This window comes from Lissotriton vulgaris, chromosome 6 (assembly GCF_964263255.1).
Source record: "Lissotriton vulgaris chromosome 6, aLisVul1.2, whole genome shotgun sequence".
In the NCBI taxonomy this organism is placed as follows: domain Eukaryota; kingdom Metazoa; phylum Chordata; class Amphibia; order Caudata; family Salamandridae; genus Lissotriton; species Lissotriton vulgaris.
The window spans coordinates 382,689,032-382,705,410 of record NC_141694.1 but is presented as its reverse complement, the minus strand read 5'-3'; the positions used below and the strand labels follow the sequence as shown (position 1 = coordinate 382,705,410).

General features: G+C 41.9%; 1 protein-coding gene across 1 annotated transcript in view; it reads left to right on the top strand.

Moving 5' to 3' along the window:
* TDRP (testis development related protein) overlaps positions 1 to 16,379 on the top strand; it is a 554,794-nt gene that overhangs the window by 302,194 nt on the left and 236,221 nt on the right. Inside the window, exon 3 of the mRNA XM_086926404.1 lies at positions 6,172 to 6,231. Coding sequence (XP_086782530.1) covers positions 6,172 to 6,231 — 60 coding nt within the window. The remainder of the gene's footprint in view (positions 1 to 6,171; positions 6,232 to 16,379) is intronic.

Here is a 16,379-nt window from a genome sequence, read left to right as displayed (position 1 = left end):
TAGTCCTGAAGATGACCCTTAGAGACCAAAGGTCGAAACGTCACGGACTCCCAGCGCAACTTTTGGCGCTTTCCTTTGGTTCACAAAGTGCTAAATTCCTTGTTAACGCTTGCAAAAAATGTTTGTGAACCTAAAGTACTTGGTAAATATTTTACAACTGTTCACCCTGCTCTGTTCATCGCTGTGCCACTAGTAACTTGCGACGTTCACCTTGTGTGTCACGAGCACGTATGTGCACATTGTTTTCTGGTTACACTTACATTGTGTAAATAGTGCTGATACTCAACTTGTTCAAAATTCATAGTGCCTCTGACACATTCTTCAACTTTGGAGTCTCCCTTGTCTTTTCCTCTTGGCAACTATATGTGCATGTTTATATAACAGCCTATTTTTTAACATTACTTGTTGAGACATTGTTTGTTACATAAATATACAGGCAAGGCATCATTTAAGGGTTTATTGAAGTTAAGGAATGTAAGTAAGTAGGTTGGCTTGTATCACTTAACTTTAGGAAGACTTTCATTTTCAAAGCCATCTTGCAGCAAAAGTGTAAAGGTATGATGAGGTCTCTTCAAAATGTCATTAACCCACAGAACCATTGCACCTTAGTGTATCATATAATGTCAGTACATTGAGAAGTATTTTTTAAGTAACAGTTTTCAAATATGAATATAGAATTCCCCCTCAGACACACACACTGAACCACTCTGCTGGCATCAATGCAGCCCTCAGTCACATAACATACCAAACTTTGTGGCCCTTTGAAAAATGGTTGAGTACCCATGGTATAGACCATTAGCGTTGACCAGTTTTGATAGGACATGAGAGATTATTACTTCCACCTTGGTGGAAAATCCTACATTCTGGAATATGTGTTGCAGCGTTTTCCTTGTAAGAAAGCTTGATTTGGCTACCTCATCCATTTGGGCGTTTGATAGCTTAGCATCCACCGTAATTCCTAGGTTTCTTATCTACTGTGGATTTTTGGGAGTTGGTCCAAGATCATCGGGCCAAGCGGAGAGAGGATCATAAGTTGGCTCAGGTATGTATTTTAGTTTTGGAGGCATTCAGTTTGAGGTGGCTCGAGGTTATCCATTGGGAAATGGCCTAGAGGCAACTCAAGATTTTGAATTTTTCATTTTCAGTATCTGCTTTTTGTATGCATAGTCATAGTAGGTAAAGTGAAAACCATTGTCCAGTTCCGGTAATTTTTTTATGTATGTTTTGAAAAGCATGGGTGAGATAATTGAGCCTTGATTGACTCCTGTGTTAATGCTTTGTGGTTTTGAAGAGAATGGAGCAGTATGAATGATTTTTGTTCTATTATGTAGGTAGGATGTAATCCAGGCGAGGGTTGTGCACTTTGTTCCGACTGCCTCGAATTTTTGAATAAGTATTTCATTGAAAGCTCTGTCAAAGGCTGCTGAAAGGTCCAAGAGAAGAAGGGTAGCAAGCCTGTTCTGGTCTACTTTGTATTGATATTAGGGCTGATTCCATGCTTCTCCTCAGACAGAATCCAGTTTGGAAAGTCGGAAATTAGGGAATTGTCTTCAAAGAACTATGAAATCTGAGTGAAGACTGCTCTGTAGTTGCCGAGTTCTTGAGTATCCAGGTTAGTTTTGTTTATCAACAGGCTTATGCATGCCTTTTCTAAGTGTTTGAGGAAAACTCCTAGGGTTAAGGAGTTATTGATTAGTGATCTGACTCGGATGGTCGTTGAACTTGACAAAAAAATTCTTTTAGATTTGAGGTGAACTAGGGTCCGGGAGGCAGGCGATTGGCTTGATCGCTTCGACAAGATCCAGAAATTCAGATGACACATTTGTGAAGACGTGTCGAAGCTGTTACCCTTCCCCTGGAGGGGCTTGTTTTGAATGGGTTGTGGCTGTTGGTTTTTGTTTTTTTGTTGGTTATGTACGAATCCAGTACGCTTGCTTTAGTTGTGTAATGATTTGCCAGTTTGCCACAAAAATCTTGACAAATGGGATTGGTACCTTCAATGCATTTTGTCGTGTTAAATTCTGTGAGTATTTTACAAAATTCATTATTGGTACATTTTGCATTGTGGTTTCTTCTGGAATAGTATAGGTTTTTTTTAAATCCTTTTGAGTGTTGATTTGTATATTCTGTTATGTCTGTGTAGGCATATATTGTCTCGAGTGTTTGTCTTCAGCCAGTTACGTTGAAACTTAGCAATTTGTTCCTTGGTCTTTTTTAAATCCGCATTATCAAGAGGTTCTGGCCATGATCAGTAGGGGTGGGTTGGGGGCCCAGTTTGGAGTGCCACCCTGATGCATCCTTGGTTGAGTGGTTGTTTCCGAAAATAAGGACTTCCGTTTTGTCTGCGTTGTGTTGGAGAATTAGATTTGCTCAGACACAATCGGGCACCCAGTAAAAGTCAAAACAATACCCATTCTATCTCTGCTTGAATGGCCCTGGGCTAATCCTTTCAAGAGGCATGTTTGCTTTTGTTATTTTTCAAATGTTTTCAGTGGAATTAGGAGATCAAAAGCTTCCTGAGCCATTCATAGTGTTTGTGCATAATTTATTTTGACCAGATATGTATTGGAGGTCAGCAGGTTCTCTAATTTCTCCACATTCAGCTTGTTTTGAGGAGATTGACATGGAGTTGTGGGTAGGATGAGTTTAACTGGGTGTATTGCAGCGTCTTGTGTTGAAAGGCATACATGTATTGTCTTACCATGTGGAGTAATTGTTTGTCATATGACTAGGTCCAGGATGCTTAAAATGACATCTAAGATGTGTTCTGAAATGTGTGTGGATTAGAAATTTGCTGTTGTAAGTTGTCTAGGCCAGGGAGGATGATTCAGGGGCATGGCATACTAAGTCCTTAAAACCATATGTTCAGGTCACCAAGGATGCATAGATTTCAGTATATTGTAGAAGGTTAGAGTTTGTGTCTAGAAATGTGTCTGGGAATGTTGCATTGCTAGGCGGTGCTCTGTATAAAAGGAGAAAGTTACATGAAAAGGTTTGAGGTAGGGTTGTATCTGACTGGATGGACCTAGAAACTTTGTAAAGAAACATCCTCGGCTTTGGTGTGATTTGCTGTTTCCTTAAATATTACTATCAGTGGCGACTGGAGGAGCGTCACCCCACTGCTTCGCAGCAGTGAAGTAATGGAAACAAATGATAATAGCTTAGGTTATCATTTTATGTCTCTGTCTTGCGACGGCTTTGCGTTTAAGGTGAGGCTGCTCTGACGACAAAGGAGCAGGGGAGGAGTGGTTTGCCTACTCCTCCCCTCTCAGGGAGAGCCAAACATTCAGGCGCACTTTGCATGTTCTCCATGCAGGCTGCATTACAGCCTGCTTGGAGAACATGCCCAGGCCCCTGTTCCCTGGCTGTGCGCCGATCCATGGCGCTCAGACTAATCACAACGCTGCATTGCAGTGTTGGGTTGTGATCGCTATCGGGAGGCTGGTAACTGGGTGCTTCCTTCATCCTGCTGTGGGACTGGAGTCCAGAGGAAGAGGACAGAGGAGAGGCAGCGACTGGCCAGCCGTCACAGGCATCCGGGTCCATAGCAGCCGCTACTGACTGCTATGCCACCGCCGCATTTGCCTGTGTAGTTTTGTCTCACAGATTGATAGCCTGGTAGAATAGCCTCTTGGAGAACTAGTGCCATATCTTCCCCCAGCCATGATTTATTTATGAACAGTAAGCCAGGTTCTCTGTCTGCCAAAAGGTTGAATTTGTGGTACATTTTTTTTTATTGAATTAGCATCAATCAGCATGCAGTCTAAATAATGTTTTTTGGAGGTGGTGTAAGTTTGTGCCACAGGTCAGTGAGTATCAGCCTTTAAAATGGTGGGTGGTTTGCTATTGTTGGTGGTGTTAACTATTGTAGGACAGAGAAAGTGTTATTTTAGTTGTTTTCTTGTTCCGAAAGGCTTAGTAGACATTTTTTATGTATGGGCATATGGGTTGTGGTGAGTCTGGTTGAAATTGAGGGGTTAGGCTGTGGAGTTGTCTGAACGGTGGACTTGTTGTGCGATAGACAAGAGCTGTGAAGTTACGATTAGTGTTGAGGATTTGCTTTCTTTTGCGACATAGGCTCAAAACAAAAATAACATTCTTTCAACCACAGACCCTACACCATGCAACTTGCTAGCCGATTGAGCAAGTGCTTCAAATGCCCCAAGTAGTGGTAGTATCCGCTACACAAATGCTACAGTACAATACCATTATTGGTTTCTAGTTATCCTCTCGAGTTTGTTTTACTATAATAGTTCCATAGAGCTGATAGTGTGATTATACTATACAAACTTGTTACTATCCTCTACAAAACTTGCAGATGCATAGCGAGGTTATACTGTATAGTTTTTGTGTTGCAGACCTGGTTTCTGCTGGAAATTCTCATCCACTAAATTGCCAAATTACCAATTTTCTGGATGCCTTTGTCCTGACAGTTTTCAATTGGAGTTCTCCTTCATATTTGTGCTGTTTCAAATTGGGACATTAAAGTGCAACCAACCATATATTTATTATAGTACTTATCCTATAACTCTGTGCCACCTCTAGAACGCCAGTTGGATTCTCACTTTCTTGTTCAGTATAACCCTGTGAAAACTGGTGCAAAATGTATTCTGTTACATCTTTGGACACTCTAACCATCCCTCAAGTTCCTCATGGAGCATGCAGTTTAGCAATCTGTAGTCTGAGCTGGCCAAATGATTGTTTTCAGCTCTTTTGTCATTAGCCTAAGCAGCCATTTTGTAATATGAGTTGTGTTAACGCTGAAACCTTAATTAATCAGCACGCCTCCACCTCTTGACATGAATCTCCTCCCTTTGCAGCTGTAGTAACTTTTTCAACATCACTAAGTTTTATTTTTCCTATGAAGTTTTATCAGTGCCTGATAATCTTATAGCAGACCCGTTTCTGTGAAAAGAAAAAAAACACACTTCAGAGATGAGACCACCATTGTGGTGTGCAGTGGGCTACAATCGGAGCTTAAGTGCAACTTTAAGTTTGTGATGTTATTGCCGCATGTTGCTGTTCCTTGAAGGGTAAGAGTAGCGCGGTGATGTTCTATTGCTGAGGGTACAGTGCAAATGACGAGTGAAACAAGTGACGGATGGACATAATCAATACTGGAATTCTGTGAATCTTTTTTTCTTTTGAATCTCAAACGTGCGGCCATCCTCATGGGACATAATAGAAGTCTGTCGCAGATAAGTTAACATCACAGTGATCATTTTAATCACCGTAGACTTCTGTTGATTGTTTTGGACAGCATCCAGTGATTTCCTAGCCTAGGGAAAAGGGTCTCTCTGCCAGACGCTTACTTTGCCATGCAAATGTAATCATTCCTATTTGAACAGAATGAAGTGGAGAAACTATTTTTGGGCTCCAGTGATTTATGGGGATATGCCATGTAACTTCCTTCCCAGTCTTGTAAACGGCGAGAGTGTTTACTGTTTGAAATCCAGGACTATCTCAAATGGCATTGTAGCTTGATTGTATACATTAGCATTAGGTACCTAAATATGACACACTTGATGCGGGAAATTTAATAGAACCATTGAAACAAGTTTCAGTTTTATTGAAACTTTTACAGTAACCGTTTAACCAGCAGTTATAGAATATGTAATAAATAGGATTATTGTTGATTGCCCAGTTAAACAACAACAAACAACAGATTTAGGAAGAAATGTTGACGAATACAATAAATTAGTCCCCCGCCCATCCTGCCTAAACGGTCGGGTCTGGTGGCTTAGTGGACTAATGCGTCCACATAGTGGCCTTTGTTTGACCTCATGGTCACAGGTTCAAATTCCCTCAGGTCCACTCAGCCCTTCATCCTCCTGAGGTCGATAAAATGAGTACCATTGAGTTGGGTAACAATAAACATCTGGTATTCAGTGTCAAGATACCCTTCTGGGTGAACGTGTGCTTTATAAATAAACGTTATGTGTTAAATGGCCTATTATTTCCAAGCGCAGATCTAAGTGGATACCCATTTTCTAAAACGTAAACTGACATAGTGGAAGAAGCAAAATCAGGCACAGACAAATAAAGAGTACGTTTTGGAATATTTAATTTAAAGAAAAGACAGAATAGGCTCCCGACCACAGATGCTTTCAGACCTAACAAACTGAACATGTTTTTTGTTTTGTTTTATTAAAACCTATTTTTTCTTTTCAGAATAAGGACCAGTTGCCTGCAGATGAAGTTCCGTCTCCAGTGTCACAGCTTGCCACAAAGGTAGGCGTTTCCTGTAATAATATGCTGAGAAATAAATGTAATGTCTAACCTTTTTAGGTATGGCCTTTGAGACAGAATTAACTGTTTTGCCATACAATTGTTTTCCGCAAAAAAATAATACATGGAATACATAGAGGGCTTTTGGTCAACAGACTTCTTCTGTTTTTCTTTTGACCCCTTGCCACAGAATAGTTCATGGGCCATAGATCAGCCCCATTTACCCATTGGCTCCCTTAATTCTTTACTGCACAAAGCCTGTGCACGTTGTTCAAAAACTCATAAAAGTAGTTCCTTTCTCTATAGTTTCAAAGTTGATTCGAAGTATGCTTTTTAAATTGCTTTAATTTTGTATATTTAGTTTAAATACAGACGAATTAGTTTTGCCTGCACTTTTTGTTTTTAAAGTTTGGGACATCGTAACTGCTGCCTGCGATTTGAGTAATAAGTGAGGTCCTGAATTAATTTTGCGAATTTGAATGCTGCACTCAGCACATGGTTGGGCATCCTCCCTGCCTGGATTATTGTGGCATCTCAGGGCTTGCGGTAACATGGAGCGTTATTTTACAAGTTGCTTGGAGCGTCAGATATGAAGGGCAACAGTGGTACTGCAGAATTCAGTGCAGGGCAAAGGATGTCAGACTTTGGCTTTTCTTTATTTGCATAATGAATGCAATGAGTTCCAGGGAGGGATGTGTGGGCAGACCCTATAAAAAAAATGCCCTCTCCAAGATGGATGGTCCATCCATAACTTGCCATCTGAGTTTCCCAAGACAAGATGGAGTGGAGTCCTTTCATGTGACATCGGATCCTGTTTAAAACATAAGGATGCATTTCCAGTTGATGTATGCATCAACTCACGTGTTCCCTTAAATTTCTATGCACTCTTTGCACCATTTTTTAGTCCCGGACTTTTGATGTGGCAGTTGGATCTTGTACTGGATTCTACTTCTGGCTTTTTTTTCCTGAAAACCGATTTTACTAGTTTTAACTTTTTTAACCTTCATATACATAGAACATATCCGGGTTTAGTCATTGAGACATTGACCCTATGAACAACTATCATGAGACAGTGACGCAAAGAACATTCAAATCAGTGGAATCAAATTGTCCAAATGAATCAACATTGATTCAATGCTTTCTATACATGGAAAATTCTAGTCATGACATAACAGTAAAGAGAATAAAACATTCTTAAACAGAAAACGTGATCATATATTATTAGTGGTAATGATGAGGGTAAATCTTAAGTCTGGGTTAAAGGTGTAACATTTGTTGGTTCGTACGCCACCTATCAGGGTAGTCTTCCTAGAGGTAGGATTACAAAATAGCTTCTGCATTGTTATGCTACTTACAGCAAAGATATGAGTACAGCTGGCTTTGTTTAAGGTGATCTAGAGTCATCATTAGGGTAGTCTTTAAAGGATAAAATCATCTTCTCCCATGTGGAAGAAAATGGATGTTTATGGAGTCCTCCCACCTTAGGGATATAGATTCCACATTAACCCACCAAACCACTGAGGTATGCCAGTGGGCTAGTCCAGACTGGGGTAAGGCTCATCTCATTGTGTTCGAGCGCTTCGCTATCAGAAATGCAAAGTCTAAGAATCTATTGTTGCCCTACCTTATATAGGACATTTGTAAAGTCACAATATGGAACACTTTAAGCAGTTAATGTCTCTGCAGCCAGTAGTAGGCAAGAGAATAGTGCAAACTGCCTCTCAAAATGTCCGGCCCATAAGGCAGTCCCTGAACATGTGTTTTATGTTTGTCTTTGGAGTATGGAAACGTGGACCATCAGAAGTTGCATTTATGTAGCTTTTCCTGTGCTGTGCCGAGGCTAAATAAGCTCAATTGAGTGTGTTATGCTGGATGTACCACCATTTCAAATCTCTTTGGTCCTCTGATGGATCTTCTTCTGTGCTGAAAGGGAGTGGAATATTTAAGGAATGAGCAATTATCAAATGAGGATCAGGAATAAGATAATTGCGTTCATACAATATTATGAGTAATCTCTCAGGTGTCCCACCTCTAGTTTAGACAACCACCAAATTAAATTGAATTTAACCACAAACAAATAACGAGTCAATCAGCAGAGATGTTTATCTTAATGTGCATTTCCTATTTAGGTGCTAAAGGAATAGCATACAGCCAAAATGTAATTTAAATAGGATTTAATAAGCATTTTCAAACTCTGCAAGATTCAGATATGAAGAAACGATCTTCCTTAGACAAGGGAGATTTTTTTCCTAAGAAAAGTGGATTAGCTGAAAATTAGTTGCGTCTCATACCAACCAACCCTTTAAGGAAGTTCAGTAAATGCCAAATGACTAGTTCCAGTTCATGGACAGAATAGTCAGTCTCTGCCCGAACTGCAGTGTCAATGCCACAGCTGCTCTGACATGCACCCTTTCTACTAAAAAACAGTTCCACTACACTAGCGTACCAGCTGGCAGCAAATGCAGTATTTCGTCACAGTTTGCCTTGTTTCTGGAAGTTCCAATTGTCAGTCTCTGTACCGCAAGATGGGTAAAGGAGTGAGGCCCCTTAGTTAAACAAGCATTTACAATGCAACGGTTTCGGCTTTGGAAAAGTTAGAGCTATTGGCATTGTAAATGACAACATTTGTATTTATGTGTTGGTTTTGAAAACAGATAAATAAATGGCATTCTCATTTACAATGCCAATAGCTCAAACTTGCGTAAATGCAAGACCAATTGCTTTGCAGATGCTTGTTTAATGTCACGCTTCATACTGAAGACTACCTAGCTTTCTAGCTTCCCACGTTTTAGCAGGTAGGGGGCTGAGATTCAGGGAAAATAAAAATAAGGTGCTGTTTCCATGGTCACACAATGTGACCACTAGGAAAGCTAGGCCCTGAACTCAAGTTTGCAGGTTTTAAAGAAAGCAACATAATCTCTAGAATATGTTTAGCAAAAGGCATATTGACCGGCTAGGGAGAAATTTGCATTATGCTGGCACAATTAGCTTTATTTTGATAATTTTGCGTTAGTATTGTTACACAGAACTCCATAAATTATGCTATTATGCCACATCGCATGATTATTGGCTATTTGTGGTAAAAAAAAACTACAGCGAATGTGCTGTATTTGGTGAAAAAATACCATGAGTGCAGATTAACAACGTGAATGACAGAGTTCAAACAGCTGTTGCTCAAGTAGCTTTTGTTTTTGTTGCATTGTTTTTTTTTTTAGCACCAAAAGCATTCTCGTGTCCAAAGTGGATGTGAGGGCGCATTTTGTGCTAAAATACAGTGCTGGGTATCTGTTTACAATTTAGCGTAATTTCACCCAACTGTGCAAAATAGCAAATCACACGATTTTTGCGTACCTACCCCTAAAACTGATCCTGTATTGCAACTGTATATTGATGTAGTGGTTTCTCCCTAATGGGGTGTACGATCAGTCGTCCACGTATTCAGTTATCCTTTTACACCTGTGTGATCTTGGATAAATGCCTAGAAGAGACTGTAAACTTTTATTTCCGCAACACTTTTTAGAGTACTTGGGGAGGAGGTGGAATAGGGTGTGTGTGTGTGTGTGTCTGTGTGCATGTCTGCCTGTATGTGTCTGCGTGCATGTGTGTATGTATGTATGTGCGTGTGTGCAATATTCTGCATTAATGCACTGCTCTGCTTACCTATCTGTGTGCTTCGCCTGTTTTATTAGGAAAAGTTGAAAAGCAGCAAGCACTGTTTAAACCTCTTTCTTATTATTAATTCAATTAAAAGGGCCGAAAAGTCCGCAACGATAAGGATCTTTGTGACAAACAATGTTGTGGCTGTTAGGATTATGTCTGGAAAAACAGTGGTGAAGATGCTGGTCTGGGAACTAGGAGCCCAATGTCCAATCCCAGCTTCACCATTTCCTCAAAATGTGTGATCTTGGGAGAACCAAGTTATCTCGCTGTGCACTCGTTCTCTTATCCGCCAAAAATTGGGAACGCTTAGAAACGCAAGTATTTAAATACCGATAGATTTAAATGTTCAACCTTAAGGGGTGACTATCTCTTACCACAGCATGTGATTGATTACAGCTCTCTGGTAATTTGTCCCTGTCTCCAACGGAGTGGCAACATCAATACTCATCGCGAGATGGAAAACCGGGGGTGTAATCAGGACAATCCCATTAAAAAGGAAGTAATGCTAATGTACACACTCATTCAACTCAAAGAATGTTTATTTGGAAAAAAAAAAAAAAGCATGTCCCACCTGACGGTGGATTGCTCGCTGAGCGTCACTTCTCTCTCCTCTCTCTCTCGAGCGCACACTCTCTCTCATGGCATCTCATAAATCTCCGGCACAGCTGTGTGACGTGATTTTGTAGCACTTTGATGCATGTGCTCTGAAAGAAAAATCTGCTTCGGTGGGGCTGGGGAGTGCTGCAGGGCTGGCGGGCGGATCTGCTTGGCGGGGTCTTTCTTTGGCAATCAATCATACTGCAAGCGCCGGCTGATCGTGAGGGCGCGGACGGTGGGTACGTGGGGTGGTGTACGCCCCGTTCCTTCTGCCCAGTGATGATCACCAAGATGTAACCCCGGAAAGAGCCAAAATAAATAGCTCAGTGGGTTCCGCGGGGGCATGGTGACATTGCTAACCGCTTCCTGTGTCATTCTGCATGCGACCGACAAAGTAGCAGCCGGCGTGCACGAAAACCAATTAATAATGAAAAGGGTATTTTTTAATTCAGAGCTTACATACCAATGTGACGTCCTTCACGTTCATTTTGAATCTCACGCAGCCAACTCAGTTTGACACTTCTAACAACAAGCATGTAGCCACTCTGGGAAGCTTAATTGAACTCTCCCTTAAAGTAGCCCAATTCACACCTTCAACTATTGGGGTTGCACTCGGACCAGAACAAGCTGCAAAGACTGACATTCAAAAAGCCGTAAGTAAACAGAAACGGAGCTACATTTCCACTTACTGGCATTTTAGTATGAAATGGCCTTGGGTTCTGGGGAAAAAGGAGCGGGCAAATGGAGAGATGGCACGAATAATGAAATACAAGCCTGAAAAAAGGATCTATTCATTAATATACATTAGGTAAACTGAATGGCATACAACCTGTACTGTACTGAACAGCTAAAGTATCTGTCAGGAACTAAACAAAATGTGTGAAAAGCGTTGGAAACGTGCAGACAGTTCCATTGACGGGCGCGCCCCGCTTCCTGAGCCCCCAGGACTCCTCCATTGTTTCCTTCTAGTGCGACTGGGCCTGGTCTCATGTTTAGCCTTTGTATTCGTGGGGCCGGAGGCCGCCAGTCTGCAGGCCCCACCCACAAGCTAAAGAAGGAGACAGCCATGTATTTAACTGCTATCTGCACTTCAAGCCCAAATCCGGTCACTGTTGCTTCACACTTTTCTGATCGCCTCTTAAAACAAATCACAATAGGCCGGCACACATCACAGTAGTAGGGTTTAAAACTAAATGTACTTAGTACAGCAGATTATCTACTAATGGGTTGATTTTTGCTTCTCACTTCTTTGATCCCCTCTTCACTTTTGTTCGTGCATCCTGTGATTTTGTTTCAACATTCGTTCACGGCAACTCAAGAGAAAAGCACTAATACACGTGTTGCTTTGATGTACATTGACTGAAAAGTACCCCCCCCCTAAACTATTTACAGCAGTGAATGGAAAATCAGCAAGTGGCGGGATATAGTGAAAACAAGCACCACGAGCACACGGGGGGGGGGGGCCGGGAACGGCGCATGGACAGCAGGAGGGGGGGGGGCGGGACCGGCGCACGGACAGCGGGAGGGGCGGGAACGGGCACAGGACAAAATACAAATATGTAAACTTACAAAGTGAAAACACATTTATCAACAAAATGCTACTTACCTGATCGCCTCGTGGGAACTCGAATCTTGCAGCCAACTCCAACAACAAACACTTGTAAAAAGACGAAAACAGGCCGACAAAAAAAAAAAAACACACACCCACCGCCGGGATGACGACATCGCTGAGGCGGAGAGCGAAAAAATCGCTGGTACGCCCCCGAATCTCGTCCGGCCTTGACGGACAGATCCGGCTCCCAATGGCTAGCCTCCATTTATGGAGCTAGCCAATAATGAAGTCCTTATTGTAATCAATGGATTTCGCCTGCGCCGAAAAGCTGCGCAGAGCGCAGCCTTCGGCAGGCGAAACCCAGAAACTAGGCACTTATCCTCCATCGATTCCAAGTTTACACCCCTTGACCTAATCAAAATCTTGGACCACTCTGTCCCATTGATTGCTGTCGATAGGATGAGATGATGTAATAAGAAAAAGTAGACAAATCCGGAAGAATTAAGTAATCCATTACTCGAAATTTCCTTAGAACCACTAATGTTTGGTCATTAGTTTAATTTGTTTCATTTAGGAAGTAGGCAATTTCATTCTCTCGTCCATTGTCTGCCATTCTCAAGCATTTGCTCTAGGAAGTAACACTTTTGTTGCAAGTCTAGTCAAGTAAGCTACAAACGTCAAAGAAGGAGATTGAGAGTTAGTACACAAGTGGAAACGTTATGAAAAGTTACCATAGGCTTCAGACTATTCAGTTCGTAAATTCATGCTAGGAAAGGAATGCATGATGAAATTGTGCAAAAATATGAATCTTGTTTTACATAGAGTAATGCATTGATCCTTTATTTATGTGTATAATATCACTTCAACATAAATTGCAAATAATTCATGCAAGTATATGGTACGCATACATTTTTTTAATATCCCACCATCATTTTGCATGTAATTTGGTTAATTTCCTTTGCACTATATCCGGTATTACAGCATACAAGCTTTAAAGGCACATCAAAGAAACTTTTACAAAAATGCAATCTTAGCATCACCTTGTGTAGCACCTTCTTTTCTTGTCATTGTCAGTGCTCTCTAATTCTAATATTGCTATTCATTATCTAACACATGAAGCATTTAATTCTCACATAAACGTTTTCTGGGTTACAGGTTGTCACGTTTATCAAAACTTTAAGACACTTGCCTCTAAAATCGCAGATCTCACATTGACAGTTGTGTTATCAGAAGATTGTTTCTAACATTCTGCATGCTTTTACGATGAGGTATCTAAATCAGAACTTAATTTGTATGTTTCTGAAACGTAAAGCCTACACATTGTCATTTTCATGTAACATTGTGTCACAAATCATTTCGGTGTAAAAGTGTCGTAAATAGATCAGAGGTAACACCTCTGCTCTATCACCTTTAAGGGGAATCTCTGGAGCAGGTTGTAGTATATTAGGGGAAGCCTTTAGAGCCTACATTACCTGTCATACGCGATATGCCCCAATTTATTTGAGGCTTCTGGGAGATCTGATTTGGGGCTGAAGAACACCGGGGATGGTACTTTCGGCACACCATTTTCCTACCTCAGATAAATGTTGAATGGTCAACCAGTGGTCAGGCCACTGTAGTTCTCCTGGGAGGTAATGTTTAAATCCAGGGCTTCCTTGACTCCCTGCTCTTTGAGAAGCTTTAGCATGGTACTCGGTGTGCAAAATAGACTTCTGGGCACATTAATTGGTAAGTTAGAGAAGTAGAAAGGCAGTCTCGCCAGCGCTACCATTTAGGCTTGGCCAGCTCAGCTTTATACTGTCAGAGAGAGGGATTGCCAAAACGCAGTCTGTGCTTGAAGGAAGGATACTGACTTCTATTAAATTCCAATCCAGTAAATCCTTACTGGTGTGGTTTATATCAATGCCAATTTATCAGAAGGTAAAGGCCTCCCATGGTATCTGGTGCTTGTTCACTAGTATATTTTACTCAGGACAATTGGGGTTCAGGGGTAACGGGCACCAGCTAGCCCAGTTAACTCCTAGGTCAGTTTGAATGTACCCCAGGGATGTCTTAAAACGCATACTTTTACCACGCATACCATTACAACGCAATATTTACAACGCAGGATCTTTTACAACGAATACCTTTACAAAGCATGACATTACATCGTAGATACTATTACAACGCATGCCATTACAGCGTAAATATAGGTAAGTATATTATTTTTTTATAATATTATATTATTGTAATAAAATATGTAATTAATACATATTTAATTGATATTATTTATTAAATAAATTTTTTATTGATGTCTTTGTAATTTTAAAATTATATATATATATATACTTTTTTTAATAAATATTAAAATTACTAAAATTAATTTATTTAATTTAAGTATTTTTATAAAACTGAACCCTTAAAATACCCCTGTACCCCATAACCCAAACCTAGCCCTGAACCCTAAAAATACCCCTGCAACCCAAAACCCAAACCCAGCCCTGAACCCTAAAAATACCCCTGTACCCCAAAACCCAAACCCTGCCCTGAACCCTAAAAATACCCCTGTACCCCATAACCCAAACCTAGCCCTGAACCCTAAAAATACCCCTGCAACCCAAAACCCAAACCTAGCCCTGAACCCTAAAAATACCCCTGTACCCCAAAACCCAAACCCTGCCCTGAACCCTAAAAATACCCCTGTACCCCAAAACCCAAAGCCAGCCCTGAACCCTAAAAATACCCCTGTACCCTAAAACCCAAACCCAGCCCTGAACCCTAAAATACCCCTGTACTCCAAAACCCAACCCTGAACCCTTAAAATACCCCTGTACCCCAAAACCCAAACCCAAAAATACCCCTGTACCCCAAAACCCAAACCCAACCCTGAACCCTAAAAACACCCCTGTACCCCAAACCCTAAACCCAGCCCTGAACCCTAAAAATACCCCTGTACACCAAAACCCAAACACAGCCCTGAACCCTAAAAAGACCCCTATACCCCAAAACCCAAACCCAGCCCTGAACCCTAAAAATAGCCCTGTACCCCAAAACCCCAACCCAGAACCCTAAAAATAGCCCTGTACCCCAAAACCCAAACCCAGCCCTGAACCCTAAAAATACCCCTGTGCCCCAAAACCCAAACTATATATAAAATTACTTTAATTTATTTTATTTATTTTTAGGTCTCGCAGACGTAAAAAGCAGGCGTAAGCCTGCTGTCTGCGAGACATCTTTTGTTGGCGTGTTAGGAGGAATGTGAGACAGAGCTCACGCACGAGCGTCGCGGTCTCAGATTCCTCCGCGAGGGCACGCACGGCACCACACACGCATGCGCATACACAGACTCAATCACACACAGTCACGCATGAGCTCACACATTCCCACACGCACACACTCACCCCCCTCCCCCCTCAGGCATACACACAGGCAGGCAGGCACGCGCACACACACACACACACACACACACACACACACGCACCCCCCTCCCCTACCACCACCACCACCACCACCACTCCTCACGGGGCTCACACGCGCGCACACACACATATACACATATCCCCCCTCCACTCACCGTGCTCGAGTCGCCTCGCTGAATCGCCTCGCTGAGCTCCTTTTCTCCACACGCGGGGCACTTCTGTGGATCTTCACGCTACCTCGGCGCTCTCCCTCCATGATGGGAGCCCGCATCAACGCGCAACACCGGCCTCTTCCGGCAGCGTCACAGGCCCCGCCCATGTCACGGGCAAGGATGCCTGACTTCCTGGTTTCGCCCCCGCCAGTAACTCTGCTTCCTGAAAGCGTGCAGCAACCTAGACCGGTAACTTGGGATTGCGGGCAAATTACTTGTTTTTTTCATGTGTTGTGTGCAGATGTGTTTCACAGTAGATGTTGTCTTTGTACGTTTGTTGGGTGGCCGTGATACTTCAGTTTTCTGGCAGGCTTGCATGGTTGCTATACTCGCTATACTTGTTACCGACTTAAGGCAGAAGCAGCTGCATTATTTACTGGGTTGAGCTTGCATGAAGACTTGTGTGTGGGCATGCGATAATTGAAGACAAATGCATCCGTTTCACGGTGAAGCAACTTGGTGTGCGCTGAGCCGCAATCTCATAACCCAAGCTCGGCTTGTTACTATTGCAGTGGGACTTCGTGCCAATTTGCTCTACTACTGTTTACTGATTGTGGTCTTTACAACTCCAAATAGTGGGCATGTCATATCTTAAAGTTAAATTTTTTTACTCTATTTGTACATTTAGCACGTTTCCGGTGTTGTCGGTATTGCTGCTGCTTGTGGTGTCCATCGAACTGCAGTTTGATTGAAGGTGCGCTCTCTTTGTGCACCAAGTCAACAAACTATGCA